The 20113-nt window shown below is 39.4% G+C and overlaps 1 protein-coding gene across 2 annotated transcripts in view; it reads right to left on the reverse strand.

Annotated features, from left to right (window-relative positions):
* Nucleotides 1–20113, reverse strand: part of ASAP2 (ArfGAP with SH3 domain, ankyrin repeat and PH domain 2) — a 118373-nt gene that overhangs the window by 24619 nt on the left and 73641 nt on the right. For both annotated transcript variants that reach the window (XM_054993710.1, XM_054993643.1), the window contains exons 12-20: nucleotides 19926–20013; nucleotides 13429–13477; nucleotides 11918–12084; nucleotides 7856–7989; nucleotides 6756–6850; nucleotides 4377–4566; nucleotides 2580–2665; nucleotides 2274–2389; nucleotides 1487–1554 (exon numbers count right to left, since the gene is read on the reverse strand). In XM_054993710.1, coding sequence (XP_054849685.1) covers nucleotides 1487–1554; nucleotides 2274–2389; nucleotides 2580–2665; nucleotides 4377–4566; nucleotides 6756–6850; nucleotides 7856–7989; nucleotides 11918–12084; nucleotides 13429–13477; nucleotides 19926–20013 — 993 coding nt within the window. The remainder of the gene's footprint in view (nucleotides 1–1486; nucleotides 1555–2273; nucleotides 2390–2579; nucleotides 2666–4376; nucleotides 4567–6755; nucleotides 6851–7855; nucleotides 7990–11917; nucleotides 12085–13428; nucleotides 13478–19925; nucleotides 20014–20113) is intronic.

The raw sequence follows: 20113 nt of genomic DNA on the forward strand, positions 1-20113 counted from the left end.
GAATGGAGCAAGAGTTCACGCAAGAGGGGAGAGTTCCACGGATTTCCTGTTCTTGGTACAGCCTCCCTGTGGCGTATCCTACTGTGTATGATGAAATGACTTCCCAATGAAAACATACGAGACAAGAGCAAAGTTCTGCTCATGGAAGGGATCCTTCCCATCTTCTGCGCCCTCCCCACACTACCAAAAAAGCAGCTCCTGAGGGTCGGGATACCCTTAAGAACATTGTGGGCTGCAGCCTGACTGGGAAATCCAGATCCTTCTTTGTGGGAGCAGAAATGCCTTCCATGCATGCAAAGCCACTTTAGGATCCAGCCCTTGATCTTGATGCCTCACCAGCCATAACTGAATGCCAAGGGACACCGAGTCCAGCCGCCAGAACGAACCCTGAAGTATCAAGGCTGGAATCTTTCCTCAGCTACAGATTCAATCAATACTCTCAGACATTCCACTGAAGCTTCCTCTCTCTCTCCCTATCCCAACTGGCTACTGTGAACACAGACAACATTATCTCACAACTCTTTTCTGCTAAGTAAGGCAGGTAGCGAAAGGAACTCATAGAATCCATCCCTTTATTTGCTGATTCTTGGCATTTTGCAAGAAAAATGGATGAATGCACCATTTGGAAACATGTGTGTTATATTTAGGTGCAAAATGTAGATTGGGAAATACTCTAAGCCCGTGGTCTGTGGTCATACCAGACAGTGACCCACCTTTATCCCTAGGCAGCAGCACCAGGACCAGTGAGCTTCAAGCACATTACATCATAGTCATCCACAGGAAGAGGAGGTGCCAGAGTCTGAAGCTGCCTGTACTAAGAGACCTCTTGTTGCCAGTCTTGCTGCTCTTCTCAGTATGCGCGCATGAAGAGATGTAGGAGGCATGGCACTCTTGTTCTCTACAGAGACGCTTCTTTTCAGCAGGAGGGGGAACTGTGGGCAGATGGCTCCAGCCTCGGTGCCCCCCCCCCGCTCCTGCTGCTGCAAGCATTCAAAGCCTGGCTATGGCCAAAGGCACAAGCCCAAGGGCCCTGGGCTCTTACCTTGTGGCTTTGGCCTTGTTGGACTAACCCAGAAGACACCAGCCCAGTACATTGTGCGACTTTCTGCTTTCTGTTTGCTTTTATATTGTTTTATTTAAATTTGTCTGAATTGTTTATTGTAAGCTGCTTTGGGTTCCCATTGGGGAAAAATCAGTATTAAAATATACTGAAGAAATAAAGTAATAAACCCTAGCTATCACGTCCTTCCAAAAAGCAGCCAATAATGGCCTCTCTGTAGGGGCTCATAGCCCAAAGGGTGGGCTCCTTGACTCACCCGAGAGTCCCAGTCCATGGGTTGAAGGTGACCTGCTCTAAGTAAACAAAGATTTCTTCTTTTATGAGACCTTTCCCAACATTCAGAATTAAACATCATAGAAACCTCACTGTATACTAATTAGATAACAAAGGACAGCTTCTGTTTTTAAGAACACAACTTTATCTTACCAGCTCCTCACAGCGTGTATGTTTTAAGCGTTTGGCTATATCAAGTGGCGTCTCTCCAGCTTCATTAGCTATAAATCAATGGGGGGGGAAGATATTCTTATTTACAACTTTAATTCATGTTATTACAATTGTGATAGCTTTGGAATCAATCGGGAGAGAATGAACTAAACAATAGCTACAATCTAGTCAAAGAAAGGCATTTTTTCAGTCCTGATGACAAGAGAATTAAGCATGCCCATCTCATGGAAAATTAAAAATGCTTTACTTTTACTGAATTGTGTTTATTAATACGTATTAAATGTATTCCCTTAAGTTTAGTTGAAGTTTTTGCTCCAGTTAAATACTCAGTAGTAGTTAGCTGTTTCCTTCCTCATTTGGTTAAGTCAGTATTCACCATATAATAATACTTTACAGCAACCAGGAGAATTCCATAAAACAGTCATAGCCTAACAGAATATTAAAACATTAATATTATCTTAAAGATCTTAATTCCAAGTAATGCCAGTTAAAAAAAAATACTCTCTATTACACAGGAAAGAACTCACAATTTATTGTTACCCGTCATAGGCTGTTTTCCTTCATAAGTTCAATGGTTGTTTTATGGCTTTTTAATATGGATAATTTATGTTGCTGTTTTGATGATTTTATAGCATGGTTTTTATTATTATAACCTCGAGCTATGGAGAGGTAGCACATAAATTAACCAACTAAATAAATAAACGTATATTGCAAATAGCTTATATGTAGAAAACTCGTCAAAGTAGAGGAATTCTCTTTCCCCTTTTACCTATTTCAATGGAAGCTTTCCCTCTCAGCAGCAGTTTGAGGCACTCAACGTTATCTGTCAAACAGCAGTAATGAAGAGCTGTGCTGCCTTTACACGTCTGCTTGTCGAGGTTTCCGCTGTAGGAAAGAAGAAAGGTAATGGTTTGGTTTATACTGGTCCAATTCTCAAAAAGTCTGCTTTAAATAAGAAAAATTATGTTTTCACAGAACTCAAGAACAATTCTTTTTTGCTGAAACCTTGACTTCCACAGCTTGAGTGCCGAAACAGAAATGCATGCATAGTTTTGAAAACGTTGGATCCACTCACCTATTCTGCACCAAGAAGTCAACTATGTGAAGCGAGGTCCGATCAACTGATCTTACTGCGAGATGAAGGGCAGTTTCATCTTGTTCCTAAAAATTGAAATATACTCATACAATTGTTTTGGCCATTTTTGAAATGTTACATATTCTAAAATGGCATTTATAATTATGTTACGTTGAACAAATTCTAAGAAACAGACTGTCATATTTATATTCTATTCCATGCATGGACAGCTCCAAAATGGGGCAAATACCCGTCCCCCATGTTTGGGAAAAAGGATGGGAAGCAAGAGTACACTGCACCACACTGCAGTGTCTCGCTGAATAGGACCCCTGTGGACCTTTAAAATGCAGCTGGTGCGTGACTATGGGGAAAGCACATCAAGGAACCCAGTCCCAATTAGTTACAAAATGTAATGTGTAGTTTGACCCTAAGGGATAAACTACATGTTGGGGATCTGTGATTGGATCTTCCCAAAGTGCTTAAAAAGCAGCTAATAAAGGGTTTTCAAAATCAGGTCAGGACTGTGGTGTTGGCAAACAGGGAGAGGTTAACTGTTTCTTCTTCCCTCCCATGGTATTCCTTGATCAAAACTTCCTCCAAAATTGTATTAGCCCAAGAAGGAAACAAGACAGGCACCCTCTCTTTGCCTGTCTTCCTTTTTCTCGTTAGACCAGTAGCAGCCCATGTACAGATTTCAAATGGGGAAACAGCATAGGGATAGAGAGTTGAGCCTTGCTTTCTGAGTGTCACAGCTGGTTTTAGAAGAGCCTGAGTTGCCCTTTCTGGTTGTCTTCTAATGAAAGAGATGGCTGAGTGCCCCGAGTCATGGATCTGTACATATACAGAGCAGATTGCAGATATGCAGCTGTGCGTGAGGTTTCTGTGTGCTTGCCTATCAAAGAGATGGCTGCCCATGGTTTGGGGGGGACACGCATTCAAAATTTAGAAAGGGGCTAAAGTTTAAAATATTTGAGAAGCCCATGTCATTAGACTGCAATGCAAGTCATAAAATTATCAAAACAAAAAATTTCCTCGTATCTTTAGATTTCAATATGCCCATATAGATCTCTGATGGAATTTCTGTGCAAACTTCTCTCACTTATGTTTTAAGATATACAGGGAGGGGGCTTCTGCAACAGATGGGAGCACTTTTAATATTGATGTAAGCTTTTAAAAAAAAATTAATTATACAAAAAATATACAAAATCATAAAAAAATAAAAAATGACAAGTATTACTCAAACAACCCATCAAAAGACCCCATACCAGTCATTTAAACTACCTTACAACAAATTACAATAAAAAGATTTACAATAAACAATAAAATAAAATTACAATAAAAACTACAAAGACCAGCAAAGATGTCAATAAGAAAGCTACCGCTCCCTCCTTCACCTCCCAACTCTTCCTAAAAAATAAATAAATCAAACCATAGAAGTTGGGATTTCTCGGATGTATCTCCTGCTCATTCAAGAAAGAGAAAATAGGGGACCACAATGCTACAAACCTCCGCTGGTAAGCTCCTGAATTGGGTATGAAGGTTTGTTGAGATATCTTTCCCAGAATAAAATATTCCCACTTTTGTCCCCATTCCTGAATAGTTGGAATCTTTGTGTCTTTCCAACGAGTCGCCATATTGATGTAAGCCTTTTCACTGACACATTTCATATATTATCAACACTATATCATTGCAGGAGAGTGTTAGTGAGTTATCTTCATAGAATTGTATTTATGATTCCAACGTCGGGAATAGGAGTTGCACATTAATCAGTGATCAATGAAGGGTTCAAACACTTACATGACCATTTGCTAGTGGAATTTTCTCAGTTAGATCCACACCATCAGCATACACTTGAACCAGTCCGAAAATGTCTCTTGTTCTGACTGCTTCAGAGAGACTTTGTAGCTTAGCCACAGTGTCTGTGAATTTTTTCCTTGCATATTTTCTTTCAATATATTTGGCATTAATATAATCTTTTCTTGCATTCCTGAAACAAGGCACAGCAAGTTGACATTACCTATTCAGATATTGTGTTATGTGCAATTTTTCAAATAAAACATTGCTCATGGAACGTGTCTAGGTTTTATTTTTGATATAATACTTTCATCCTTCTCTGACATATATGCAAAATGCATATGTACTTGTAATCACATAACTTATCCTTTAACTGATACAAACCACTTCAATTAACAGATTAGATGACGTAAGTGAACTTAAGTCACTTTTGTAAAACCTCCTTTCTTTAGCTTTTTGCAGCAAATCTATAAGACCATTTCAAAATTAAATTAAATCTAAGTACACAAGCCATTAAACTGATCCATCCTTCAACTCTTCTAGGGAAAAACCTACACTGAATGTTTTAACATCCCTTGTTCTGTTACTCTTTTACTTTATTTTGTTTCAGGTCAATTGTTAAGATTTGCCCTCATGCATGATTTAAGATACATACAATCCATTACAGTTTACAGAGAATAAGCCAATCAAGTATGATCCATTCAAAAAGGACTTCTTCAGACTGTGGTGGTGGAAGAAACTGCTGTCAAGTCATAGCTGACTTATGGCAACTCCACAGGGTTTTCAAGCCATGACACATTCAGAGGGAGCTTTGCCATTGCCTGCCTCTGCATAGAAACCTTGGTCTTTCTTGGGGGTCTCCGATCCAATGACTAACCAAAGCTGACCCTGCTTAGCTTCTGAGATCTGATGAGATCAGGCTAGCCTGAGAATTCAGGTCAGGGCCTTTGGACTGTAGTTATCTTTCATCTAGAAAGTTGTAAAAGACGCAGGAAATTTTTAAGTCTAAAACTCTTTCTCTGGATTCCCCGCCCCCTTGACAAAAGCCATTGTTCCATCCTTCCTTTTTTGGTTGCAATTCCTGCTCATTTAAATGGTTCACCTGGTAATTTTTAACAATTGTCCATTGCTACCAGGAATGACAACGTAGATATAAAGACAAGCTCTTATTATTGCTGATTATGGTGTCTATCACTTACAGTGCTATCCTATGTGGAGTTACTCCAGCCAGAACACAATGGTTTATGTACAGGATTGCAATACCAATCACTTCAACAAACTCATGAGTCAATAGCCACACCATACTCAACAGTTGTATTTTCTCACTGGAAGGTAATTTTGCTGATTCTCCCCTCCCACTACAGACTTTTTCACCATGCCCCAGGATAGCATTTCAGGCTGTTCAGTGGGCTGCAACTCAAAGGAGGCAGCAGGACTTTTCCATTAGCAGAGCTCACGAGGAGGACAGAATCTCCTGTGTTTCAAGTCACAAAAATGGATGAAAAACAACAACAACAGAAATTTGGGTTCCAGCGGAAAGCCAAAGCTTACATTTTCAGGTACCCTGTTAATGCTGCTGCAGTTTACTCATAAGCAGCAATTTAATTTATTTGGTCTCCACAATTCCATTCCCCATCAGCTGCTTCTTTAAATCAAGTGAAGGGAGCTTTGAACATGTGGAGGGCTGTTTTTAATTTGCTTTCTAAGAACAGCCATTTAAGCCTACTTTCACAGTTTTTATGTAAGTGTTGTGCATAGATATGGTTGCAAGAGGGCCAGCAGCTACACAAGCACAGCATTTGCACAGAACACAGGTGCATGTATGCACGTTCTTGGATGTAGGCCCCTGTCAATTTGAAAAAAGCCTGTTCAATCTTCAAACTGGGAAAAAAAGATTCACATTGGCACAATGTGCACTGGCATAAACAACATATTTAGCTCGGAGAATAGGATGCCACTTGAAAACCCTTTTTGCATTGACACTCTTTACAAACTCTTATCTTCTTGCTCGCCGATATTCTCCACCTGATTTAATCACAGGATGCCTATTTCTTTTTACTGACTTGTTGGCAGCAACAAGTATTCATTAAATACTTCTTTTGAGTTCTTCTGTAGAACTCAAACATTGGATAGAAATATTCTGTATCGAAGTATTGTATAGAAATACTGAGTGTCTAAAAAGCTTCTTTATACATGGCCTCTCAACATCCCTGTAAATTTGTACTGCAAATGAGGTGTGTGTGTGCACTTGTATGTAAAACTAAGAAAGCGGAGTCTCATCAAAGGCCAACTAGTGAATTCCTAACTAGGGTGAGATTTGAACTTACATTTTTACTCATTACATTACACCAATTCTTCATACATCCCATGTTTCACACTTACATATCACTGCTTGGATTGGGTTTGACTATCTCGTCTCCAGGGAGGCAAAATTCCATAATCTCATTAAATCCTGCATTCCCAATATTCTTGGCAAGCTATTAAGATAAATGTCAACAATTCAAAGTAATCCACACACTAATAATTCATGATAAAGTATAACTATTGTTAGGAAAGGATAGCATGATTGCATGTATTTGCAACTTATGTTTTTAATTAGCATCAGACTCTTTTAGCATGGAGGTTACATCTAAAGGATCTATGAATAGGCCAGAAGTGTTCCTGTTTGGCTTACCACAAACCAGGTGTTAGTCACTAGACAGTTCAGTTGTGATCTCCAGATAAATGTAAGCAGAACAAGGCTGCTTAAAACGACTTTGCATTAAGAAAATATGGTCTGAACATTACTCTAAGGCAACACCATAAATCGACTTGTTCATGCATTTGCATAAAACAGATACACACACATTATATACAAATTATATATATGTGAATATGCAATAAGGGAAAGTTATCCATTACAGCAGACATCAGGCTGTCATTGAAATAAACATTCCCACATCATGTTCTCCCTTTACCTTCATCTACACAATTAACAAGTTATTTGCTTCCCTGCCAGTGGAAGCTAATGGTGAGGTGGGGTGGGGAAATGAATGACATGCTGCAATTATACTACAGGGAAAGTGAGATACTTAACACAGGGGAAAAGGGGGAAATGCAACACAGAGATGCCTTTTCTGGCAACAACCTCATGTCCAAGTAATGTTTAACCCCCAGAAGGGCCACTTTACTCCATTTTCCAGTACAAACCCTTAATGCAAAACTTAACACAAAAATGGACTGTTTAAATTCAGTGCCCATAATGCAGTACTTTAATCTCTAGGATCCTTTTGAGAAGGCCGCTTTAACACACAGCAACCAATCCAATATATTTTATTCAACAAAACTGTACTGTCAGAGCTGCAGCTGCATTAGAATCAATATTGTTCTACCGTTCTTCCTTTAATGGATAACTGAGGGGTTCTTACAACTATACTGATGGCAAGAATACACTGTCTAGACGCTTGCTCAACATTTAAATGATGGAAATATGTTCAGTTTACCAGCAGTTCAGATGTTCCCAGCACATCTAATGTGAGTGACTGCATTCTGGAATAGTGGACGCCAAGCTCTCGATGGATTCCTGAGCACTCGATACAAGTTAAAATGCCCAAGTTGGTTGAGAGCCATGTAGGATCTGGAAATGAAAGAAAAAGAAAATGTAAGTTATGTAGGGTAATATGTGTCAGTGGGACAGCTGTGTTGCAATTCAGTTTTAAGCAGCATTACACCCTTCTAAACACACTGAAATCAATGGGCTTAGAAGAACGGTTTAACGCTCCTTAGGACGGTTCTGGCAAACGGTTGCAGTAAAAACAAAGAGGAGTCACAGAGCACCTATGGGCTGGCGTTCACACAACCAGGGGTCTTTCAAGCCTTTCTTCTACCTTAGCAGCCTTTCAAATTTGCTTGTAGAAAACTAAAGCATTTGTATGTGTTATGTGCTGTCAAGTCACTTCAGACTTATGATAACTCTTATGAATTAACTACCTCCAAAATGTCCTATCACTGCTCATATCTTTTAAAGGGAAGTCCGTGTGGCTTCCTTTACTGAGTTCATTCATCTCATGTTGGGTCTTCCTCTTTTCTTACTGCCTTCAACTTTTCCTAGTCTTTTCCAGTGAGTTTTGTCTTCTTGCGATGTGACCAAAGTATGACAGCCTCAGTTTCATCGTTTTAGCTTCTACAGAGAATTCAGGCTGGATTTGATTTAGAACCCACTTATTATTCCTTTTTGGCCATCCATGGTATTGGTAGCACTCTTGTCTAGCACTTCTGAATCAACTTTCTTCCTGTCAGTTTTCTTCGTTCATCTTTCACACCTATACATAGTAATGGGGAATACCATAGTACGAATTATCTTGATCTTGGTCTTCAGCAACACATCCTTATCTTTAAGGATCTTCTCTAGCTCTACATAGCTGTCCTTCCAAGCCTCAGCCTCCTGATTTCCTGGTTGTAGTCTCTCTTTTGGTTGATGACTGAGCCAAGGAATAGAAAATATTTAAAAATTTTAATTTCTTCATTGTCAGTCGTTAAATTGTGTAATTCCTCAGTAGTCATTAGGTTTGTCTTCTCGATATTCAGTTGTAATCCTGCTTTGGCATTTTCTACTTTAACCTTCATCAGTAGTAATTTCAGATCTTCACTATTTTCTGCCAATAATTGGTGTTGTCTACGTATATCAAATTGTTACTGTTTCTTCCACCAATTTGCACTCTACCTTCATCTCAATCTTATCCAGCTTTCCTTATGATATGTTCTGTGTGCATGCTGAAGAGGTAGGGAGAAAATATATATCCTTATCTGACACCTTTGCCAACTGGAAACCATTCTGTTTCCCCATATTCAGTCCTAACAGTAGCCTCTTTTCCAGAGTACAGGTTGCATGCACATCAAAACAATAAGATGTTGTGGCATCAATTCCTTTTAACACCTTGCATAGTTTTTCATGATCCACACAGTCAAAAGCTTCACTGTAATCTATAAAACACAAACTGATTGTCTTCTGAAATTCTTTGGTATGCTCCATTATACATTGTAAATTTGCAATATGATCTCTAGTGCCTCTTCCTTTTCTCCAGCTTGAACATATGGCATTTCTTGTTCCATATATAGTGAGTCTTTGTTGTAAAATTTTGAGCATCACTTTGTATGGGAAATTAATGCAATGGTCCAGTAGTTGCTGCAATTTTTGGCAGCTCCTTTTGTCGGAATATAAATTGAGCATTTCCAGTGTGAGGGCCATTGTTTTGTTTTCCATATTTGTTGATATACTCTTGTTAAGATTTTGATGGACCTGGTTTCTGTAGCTTGAACTAGCTCTATTGATATCCCATCTACTTCCTAGTGGTTTGTTTCTCCCAACTGCGTCGAATGCAGCTTTCACTTCACTTTCTAAAATTGCAGATTCTTCATTAAAACTTTTAAATTCCATAAATATGACATATATTACAATTTTGTATGCAAAGTAAGTTATGAATTTTATGTGTTTTATGTTGTTATGTTGTTAAAGCAGTAAAATTAGTTTGGGTTTGATAGGCCCGGAACTACTGCATGTATATCAAATGTTCATTTTTTCCGGGGTGGGGTGGGGGAAGATACATGCCACCAGTCTTGACTTTAAACAACTGGGACCATGGTGGTGATAAGCGTGGGATGGAAGAGAGCAGCACAGGTGAGTGAATGATCGCTGACCTCACTATCTGCAGGGATCATTACATAGCCACAACAAAGATGAAAATGAAATGAGGGGAAATATCTATACTTGTCTGAATATATTAAGACATTAGACTGAACTAACAGTATAACATTGCCATTTCTTTGGTTCTGGCATATGTGCTTCTGATTGTTATATCTGATTAGTGTACCTGCTTTATGTATTTTAGTGTATATTTTTTTAAATGTTTATGATTTATTACCTACTCTCTTTTCTTTTAGGAAGAAGATGAAAATTTTACTTTATCAGTCAAATAAACACTCCATCAGCATTGTAAGGTCACCTGGATTTCGGTTTCGGTTTCCCGGCCATGTCGGACGCTCCTCTCCGCAGGTCTGAGAGGAAACGTCCGAGCAGCCTGACTGGGCGGTTGACCCGCGAGGGTTAACCCCCAGGACTCCCAGTGAGGGAGTCAGGGTCCGGGGCGCCGCGGGAAGAACCCTCTGGAAGCAATGCAGGGGGTAAATTGCCCGTTTGCTCCAACAGAGGCCGGCAGACTTGTGCAGCGCCTCGCGTGCTGCCGGGCCATGGAGAACGGCAATAAGCAGATTTAAGGTGAAGACCTGCAAGTAAGCAAATCCCTTCTGACTTCTAAGTGTATGCAAAGGATTGGTGGGAGTTGAAGCTAAGAAGGAGCGGATTTCTTCCCCTTCACGGAGTTTCGGAACTTAGTTGGCGCCCCCCCCTCCTAAGCTGGTGACGAGAAAGCAGAGCCCAGCGATAAGTAAATCGGTGATGGCGACGTTACAGGGGAAGGGGGAAACCCTAGAAGAGATGGTGAGGAGAGCAGTCTTTGATGCTGTGCAGCCCTTTGTGGTGAAACTAAATGAAATGGGGCAAAAGGTTGATTCAGTGGAAAGCGAAGTGAAAACCATTAAAGAAACAGCGACCGGAGCAGAGCAGTCTGCGCACGAGAACGCAGTACTCATGAAAGCAGCAAGTAAGGAAGTGAAGCTTTTGGAGAATCAAATAATAGGATTGCAAGTGGACCGTGCCCAAACGGTACTGTGTCTTCAGAATGTAAAAGAGGAGCAAGGTGAAAATCTGAAAGATCTGGTGCCTGGACTTTTGGCGCCATTCGCAAAGGCAACTAAAGAAGAGTTAAAAAGCGATATTTTGGAAGTCTGGCGGACATCTTCAAAGTATGTAATGAAGCGTCAGCTGCCTCACGAGATTATTATTGACTTTTCATCTAAGAAGACTCGGGACACCATTTTATATAATTCGTACAATGTGGACTTGGATTATTTGGGCAACAAGGTTAAAATATTGAAAGATGTTCCATTTTTGGCTCGTAAAAGAAGATTCAAGTATAAAGGACTTGCGGCTTCCTTGAGGAAATGTGATGTAAAATATAAATGGTTGTTTCCAGAAGGTGTTTGGTTTGGATATAAGGATCAAACTTACAAGATTACATCAGAAGCACAGCTGACAGACTTTTTGCTCAACCATCAGGAGTTTCAGTAAGAAGAAAGTTCAAAATCTGAAGGGGAAAGTGGGGGGGAAGAGAGAGCGGGCGCAGCTGCTCCAGCCGCGCAGAGAGAGCTGAGACCGAGACGCAGAGGGGGGAAGAAAGTCTGATCCTGAATATAGTTTGTATTGTATAAAATCTACCAATCTGATAGCATATTAGAAAGTTAACTTTTAAAAAAATTACAGCATGAAGGGAATACAAGACATGTAGTGTAGTGTTTGTTGTTTATGTGTTGCCTTTTCCCTTTTCCCACTCCCCCCTTCCCTTTTTTCCCCTCTCTTTCCCTTTATATTTTTGTAGTTCTTTGTAGTTTTTTATGTTAGACATTAAAAATAAAAAATCTTTCAAAAAAAAAAAGCATTGTAAGGTCACCTTGTGCTCCGCAGTCACAGCACACGTCATTTCCAGGCATCCTCTGCACATCAGAGATTATTTCTTTTGTCAGTTCTTGGACAATGTTATTTTCTCCGGTGTTGTCATCTCCTTTGAATGCGTTATTTAATGCTTCTTCTTTACTGTTCTGTAGCACAGATATCCAGCTAGAAACAAACAAAACATTCATGTTTCTGTTTCAACTGAACCAGTAATTTGGCTACCTTGCTTTTTTCAGGGGTCTTAGAATAATCTTTTGAAAGATGTTTACCTTTGACAATCTTTGTAAAATGGATCATTGTCATCCACGTGCGTGGGTGTAAGAACCTGAATGTATTCAAACAATTTTGACAGTGGCTGAAATAGTAGCATTGTCTAGGGAAGTTCAGGAATAGATGTTATATGATTCAGTTGTGTGATATGCTGATTTAGTACTGTCCTGTCCTCTTCCTTGATTTTGTTGTCTATCTCCTCCTCAAATTGATTGCTTTCCTCAACTTTAAATAATTTCTGGTAAAATTTTGCAAACATTTCTCTTACGTGGTTGTCTTTGAATATCCTATCTCCCCTTGCATCTTTCATAAACCCTATCCTTTGCTTTTCCCTTCTTTTCTTCAAATAATTAGCTATTCTCTTCATGGTGTTTATATTAATGCTTTGGTACTAATTTTTCACTACCATCTCCTTTTTCCACATTGAGAGGGTGTCTAATTCCTGCAATTCAGCTTTTATTTCATTTATTTGGTCCTGAATCTGCTTATCATACTTTGTTTGTAATTGTCTCTGCAATTCTAATATTTCCTTTAACTTTTGTTCTCTTTTCATACCCATATTTTTTCTAAAATGAATTTCTTTAGTAATACAGATCCCTCTGATTACCGCTTTCGCCGCATCCCAAATTATATCTTCCTCTGCAGATTGTCTATTTTCCTTGAAATAAAGTTCCACCCCTTTAAGGAAATCTTCCCTATCTTTCTGTTGTAAAAATATTTTGGGGTTGAATCTCCACCTTCTAATTCAGCGCTCCTTATCCAATTTAATTTCTCTAAGTGGTGCGTGATCAGATATCCATAGTGGCCCTGTTTCAACTTTAGTTACTTCCATATTATTAGTTTCTTTTACTAATATATGGTCAATACAGGAGGATTTTTGATGTTTTTTTGAAAAGAAGGTAGGTTGTTTCTCTCCTTGCATTAAGTCAAATGTTTCTTTAAGTTTCCATTTTTGTAACTTTAACTTATTTGACAGAATATCATTATTAAAGTCCCCTGCTATTACTAATTGACATAAGGTGTAAAGGAGTGTGACATTTGCTGACTAAGCATTACAGTTCCAGAGTTTCTGAACTAGAAATAGTGAAAGTTGAATCGTTCAAGATATCTGGAACAAAATCAATGTGCATCCTTCTCTTCAAGCAGGAAGCAGCTATTTTTATCTATAGAACACACTACTGCCATTATGAGTAAGTGAAACAGCAATTATTGCACAGGCAAAACAGAAATGCAACTTACATTTGACAATCCTGTTCGTCCTCTGCTTGGAAATGATATGTTCTGTCATCTAGAGAACAATAAATATTTCTAAAGTTGACCCCAAATAAAGATAGTTTATTTTATCAGAATATTTATGACCATTCCAATGGTAATTCTTATCTACCTAATATCACTTATGGAAATGTAATACTGTAACTGGACAATAAATTATACAGGGTAGAATCACTTATGCGCAACTACTTCAGGAAGGGGAAAACATAAAAAGACCCATTATGAAAACACCTTCCATAAAATATTCTCCTGGATTCAATCGTCTGTATTTTAATAGCCGTTTGCTTCTTTGGGTTTCAGAAGCATGACAACCTGTCTTTTTCCTTACTGTTTTCTATACTATCTGAAATAATGTGTTATAAATACATTTCCAAGGCTGTTCCCACATTAGAGATGACAAACTGGTATCCATTAGGACTTGCAAGGGTATCTCATTTCTTCCTTACTATTTCCTCTTTCCGTTCCCTTAATGCTCCCACAGCCTATCCTCTTTTCCTGCCTCCTTCTCTCCTTCCCACCCTCCAGCTAACCTACCGTTACCTCCCCCTCCCAAAGGGGACCCAAAACAATTTTCATAATTGTACTCTCCTCCATTTTATTCTCACAACACTCCTGTGAGCAGGGGTAGATTGGGAGTGACTTTCTTTCTCTTTCTCCTTCTCTCTCTCTCTCTGCTCCTCTGACCTATAGATCTTAAGTAGTATTTATCAAAGCTGACTGGGAATATGAGGAAGAAAGGAAGAATTCAGGCCAGAGAGACTGGGAGTGGGGAAAAAAACCCTGGAAAAGGGCCCTTTCCTCAGCCCACCCTCCCAAAGGGAGAGTAAATGGAAGAGGCTGCCTGCCTAACCAACTGCTGCCTACTTTCCTCACCTTGCACGGGGCTTGGGTGGGCCAGGCAGTACTTCCCTAGGTTCACACAGGACTTGGGGGACCGGGCACCACTGCCCTTAGATGGCACCCAGGAAGGTGCCACCGCCTCTGGAAGGGCTCAGCCCTTCTGCTGACCAGGCCCAGAGGGGGAGGCTATTGGCCCGCCAGGAAGTATCCTGCTGCCCTTAACGGACACCCCTGCCTATGAGGCAAACTAGACTGTGAATGTGTAACTGGCCCAAGGTCACCCAGTGAGTTTCACAGCAGAATGGGGGTTCGAAGTTCTAGTTTGAAAGTCTAACCACTACACCAGACTGGCTTTCATGGGGTGGCTGCTGTTGAATAGTAGGAAGCAGCTGGGCCTAAGTGAATCATGCAAGTCATGTGGTAGCAAGTCACCTAGTGGTTGCTGCCAGGCCTGGTCCCACTAAGTCTTCCCTCAAAGGCCAAAACTGGAAAGGGAGCCTGGCTCCCTCAACCTACTTTTCTTGACAGAAACCAAGCCTACAATACTGCCTAAACTTGTGTGACTGTGAGCAGTGGCAACAGAGGAGATTTATTTCTTAAAGCTACAAGCATTTACTCTTTTTATTATCATGTTTTTTTAATATATATATTTTAAGCTTTCAGATTTTTCTGCAAACTTGGAGCATTTTTCACGTTTGTAGAAAAATCTGTTTTGTCCATTCATGGCTCCAGTCTACAGCTTTATATATAATTGGATTTGGCCAGGTTGAGAATTAGGAATACTGATTTTTCTAAAAGTCTAAATACACCTTTATAAGCTATGACACATGGGACAAATCTACAGTTACAATTCAGAGGCTCATACGTTAATGTACACTACTTGCGTCCTGTTGAGAAATAAGAGGCTTAAACCCTTTTGAATGACCAATAAACTATTGAGGGAGTCATTCATGTACAGTTCTCATTGGGAAGAGATTCAGGGTGGGAAGGGTGCCTTAGCTGGTATACTCAACGAAAAAGGATGACTCCTCCCGAATTAATCAGCTAAGAATGGTGGGATGCCCTGCTTGGGACGGAAATAAATAATAGTGCAGCAGATAGTCACACCAGTAGAGTTCACAAAATTTAAAGTCGTACATAAGCCTAAATTAATACAACAACAGTATCATAACCACTTATTAAGGCAGTGTACAACCTGACACAATAATAATCTTATAAAGACTATTGCAAACAGTGAATTCCAAGCAGTGAATCACAAAACATGAGTCCCACACAGGGGACCCCAGGAGTGTACAGGTAAAGAGTAGCAATTACTGTCACTAAGGTAAGTATGTGCTCATGTTTTTCTTTTCATAAATCTTTATCTGGAAAAGGTTGAAATCCAAAGGGATGCCCAGAACTGGGGCCGGCAGATTTTCACTCAGCTTTTCGTCATTGAAGACTTCATCAGGTGCCTTATTTTGGTCAGTAAACATTATGAAACTGTATGTATAAATGATGACAACCAGTCCATTTGGTGTATATTTTGTATTTATTAGAAATATAGGTTGAATGCCCCTGATGAAGTCTTCAATGACGAAAAGCTGAGCAAAAATCTGCCGGCCCCAGTTCTGGGCATCCCTTTGGATTTCAACCTTTTCCAGATAAAGATTTATGAAAAGAAAAACATGAGCACATACTTACCTTAGTGACTGTAATTGCTGCTCTTTACCTGTACACTGGTAAAGAGCAGTGTACATGGGGTCCCCTGTGTGGGACTCATGTTTTGTGATTCACTGTTTGGAATTCACTGTTTGCAATAGTCTTTATAAGATTATTATTGTGTTAAGTTGTACACTGCCTTAATAAGTGGTTATGATACTGTTGTTGTATTAATTTAGGCTTATGTACGACTTTAAATTTTGTGAACTCTACCGGTGTGACTATCTGCTGCACTATTATTTATTTCCGTCCCAAGCAGGGCATCCCACCATTCTTAGCTGGTATACTGGCTTAAACAGTGAGGTGGTAAAGATGCCTACATACTTTCTTCTTTCCATGGGCCTCAGGTGCATGCAATGGGAAGCTGGAACTTCATCACAGTTAGAATGAGTCAGCACTGAAGTTTGATTTGTACATTACCTAACAAGAAATCCATGGCAGTGTGCCTGTTTACCATACCTTTCTAGTAACATTTGAAGGAAATAAGCATGTGGGCCAAGCAACTTCTTTTCAAGCACTAGCTCCACGGGGAAAAAGGTTTGTTAACTTGTGTTTGCATCAAAACTATATTTGCAGATGTCAAACACTTCAAATCTTAAGCTGTTGCATTAAACCCACTGCAAAAAGAAAAGGAAAGAAAATTCTGCCAAGTGACAACCAACTCCCGGCGCCCCCATCTATGGGGCCATTCCAGCCAAGAGACAAGCAAAGGTGGTTTGCTGTTGGCTTCCTCTACATGGCAACCTCAGACTTCCTTGGAGGTATCCCATCCAAATACTGACTCTGTCTGACCCTGCTTAGCTCCTAAGCTCTGATGAACCCAGGCTAAGCTGGGTTACTCGGGCTGCTTCCATGCCATAAGCAGAATGCATTTCCAATTACACAGTAAAAAACCCCTGTCCGATTTGTCCCCTTTCTGTGGCTTCTACCTACCCCACCAATTGCTCCATGAGAATTAGAAAAAACTCTAGAATGAACTTTTGAACAGATACAGGGAACTGATGACTCTGTGTGAAAGTGCCTTCCACTCCCACACGGGAATCTTTGGATCCAGGCCCCAGTTATGAAATTATGTAATTTTGTTATAGCCATAAACTCCAAAAGCCTAAGAATTTTTAATCATTAAAATATGTTAAAGGAACCATGCTTTAAGAGACAGGAGATATACAAAAAGTTGTTGAGAACAAAGGAATGAAAAAGGATTAGCTAAAGCTTCAGAAAAGATCCACCAGCAATGGGGATGAAGAATGTTAGAGGTATGTTTCTTTTGAGGGGCTTTAAAAAGGTAGCCATTTTGATCCACAAATGGAAAATGGACAGGACCAAGAACCTGCATGATAGTAACTCTGTGGCAATCGGGAAGGATAATATCATGCTATCTGCTAGTGAGGAATATTTGGGGAAAACAACAGAGAAGAGGCTGATGACAGAGAAGGATGAAGAATGGCCCCAATTCTAGAGTAAAAATCTTTGATTTATAGTTGAAAAAAATATTAGGTCTAACAGAAATTACATTTTGACCAAGTTGTTTTTCATTTGTGCTCATCTGAAACTGCATAAACTGAAAATATTTATGTCCTTACAGGACAGAAACAAACTATGTGTTTGAAGAAGGCAACCTTTTTCATTGTAGAAATAAAGTACTTAAAGGTATGAGATAGGAAAGAGAGTTATGGACAATTTACTAACACATTCTGCTTTATAAGGACAGATTATTGCAGAGTAAATTAATATAATGTATAGGAAGATAGAGAAGAGGGACAGGATGTTGAGATAATTATCCTTTGTGTAAGAATAGATTACAAACTGCATGTTCTTTTTTTAATCTGGGAAATGTAATGGACTATGCAACATCCATTATAATACAGTGTCACAACATGAAAGAGGCAGGAATTCTGGTCACAAGTCGACAATGGGTTGCATTCAGAGCAAAATTTCTTCTTCAGCTAGAGCTCTAACACAAGTAGACAGACAAGGAAAAGACTACTGTAGTTGCTTGGGAGACGTCAAATTTATTACATCCCCACTTACATGTCCACCTCTGCAAGATGTTGTGCAACCAATTTCAGGACACTCTCATATATACAGAAGAAAGCAGTAGGTGTTGCACAAGATCGTGCACATGTGGAACTGTGCTAAAGCCATTTATGTTTTCACTTGTGCCATCACTGGATCCAAGCAAGTATGATATGGGCAATGCTGATGTGGCCAACACACAAAAACGGGGTTGCATTCATCCCTAATCTAACACAATCAGCTTACATCTCTGAAAGAGCAATCCTAAAGAGAATCACAGCCTTCTAAATCCTCTGAAGTCAATGGGCGTAGAAGGTTGTAACTCTGTAGGTTTGCATTGTAAAGCTTCTAACATATTGGTCCAATGCATTCTTAGTGCAGATTAAAGGTATGCTGCAGGCCGGTATGCTCTCTTCTTAGCTCCCTTATTGTACTGAAATTTACTTCTTCCATTAATGGTTTGCTTTAATCATAGTTTACTGTTGACTGCATAAGCACTAAGTATGCTTATGATTTTGGACACTCTTAACCATAGTACTGAGAATTGGGGGTGGGGGGTGTTATTAGATGGGGATCTTTTAATTTTGGTATCTTGGTGAGCTTACCAATATTTTAAAAAATAAAATAAATAAATGTTGGGATAAGATTAAATGTTGGGGTAAGACTCAACTACTATTAAAGGAAATGAGAATTCCCATACAAGAAGAGGAATGAAGGAAGGAATATGAGCCCTCTGTAGGGTTCTGATCTCAACTGGGAACATTACATCTATTCCAAACCATCATCTCACAATCACAAAGGAGTTCCAAGTCATACACAGCAATTCAAAAGATCTGAGCAGGAAATGTGTATGGTCTATACCAAAGGTTTGTGAATTGATTAGTAAAAGGGCACCTAAGAAAGATTCAACAGAACCAACTAAAATTTAACTTTGGCATTACCAAGTATTCAAACCTATGGAAGACTAAAGTGAAAGACTAAAAAAACCCTCCATGTACAAAGGCAACCAATTTCAGAATACCAGTGCTGGGTAGCAGTATCAAGGTCCACCAGTGCTGGGTGGCAGTATCAAGGTCATATTATTGACCGCTGCCTTGAACTCAACTGTGGTTATGCAGATAACCAAAACTGAGTGGGTTAGTTCAAATCAATATATGAAAACCAACATATTCAGAATGTCCCAAGACTCCTTGGTTTTGACGTACACTGGCCTGGCTATTCAACCTTTCTTTCCACCCATTTCTTTCCCTGTTGTCCCCTTGGCTATGTAAGGGACTTTCTCATCAGTCAAATGACCTTTCATTTCCTTCACAGAAGCTCCACTTTGTGGCTGTTTTTTCTTACTCAGCGGTTATAACGCATGTGAGAGTGCCAGGATCTTGCAGTAGTTCAGGCAACGGCTACTCTAGCTTTTGTAGCCACAGATGGATTTTAACCTATTATTTTTTATGAAATGTATGTCCTTTCCTATTGCGAATGGGCAGGAAAGCCTAAATTCAAGAAAATTCACAAATGGCAATTTTAAGTTATTTGTAATGACATAATTTGATTTTTAAACTCTTGCACAACAATCGTAAACAAATGACATTAATAATTTTGAGATCTAATTCTGCGATGAAATCAGGAAGCCGTACCTGAAATAACCAATTGGTTATGTTGCCTCCAAAGGCAGATCCAACAACAAAAACAGAGACAAAGGAACAAATAGCTTTTGCTGACAAACATACGACCCATATAAAAAGGCAAAAGATATTTAAACAAAGCAAGCTAACAGTAAACAGTAATGTACTCCAAATATATTAGTCTGAATTTTGGAATGTCAACATTAACTTCTTTTTTTGAACCAATATGGAAGCCTGTAAAACCGCCTGATAGAAAACACCTAAGGAACTGAACGACAAACCTACGTGATATGAGGTCAAAACATTTTTTCTCTTCTGGGTTTGTTTTCACTTGGCAAGTTAACAGATTGAGCTTTGCAGGAGGTCGGTTTGCCTAATTAAAGAAAAAAAACAAAACAAAAAGGAATATCCCTTAGTAAGAATGCATAAATAACAAAGACGTTTTCTGTTACATGTTGCTCTTGGAAGGGACA

This window comes from Eublepharis macularius, chromosome 1, assembly GCF_028583425.1.
Source record: "Eublepharis macularius isolate TG4126 chromosome 1, MPM_Emac_v1.0, whole genome shotgun sequence".
Classification (NCBI taxonomy): domain Eukaryota; kingdom Metazoa; phylum Chordata; class Lepidosauria; order Squamata; family Eublepharidae; genus Eublepharis; species Eublepharis macularius.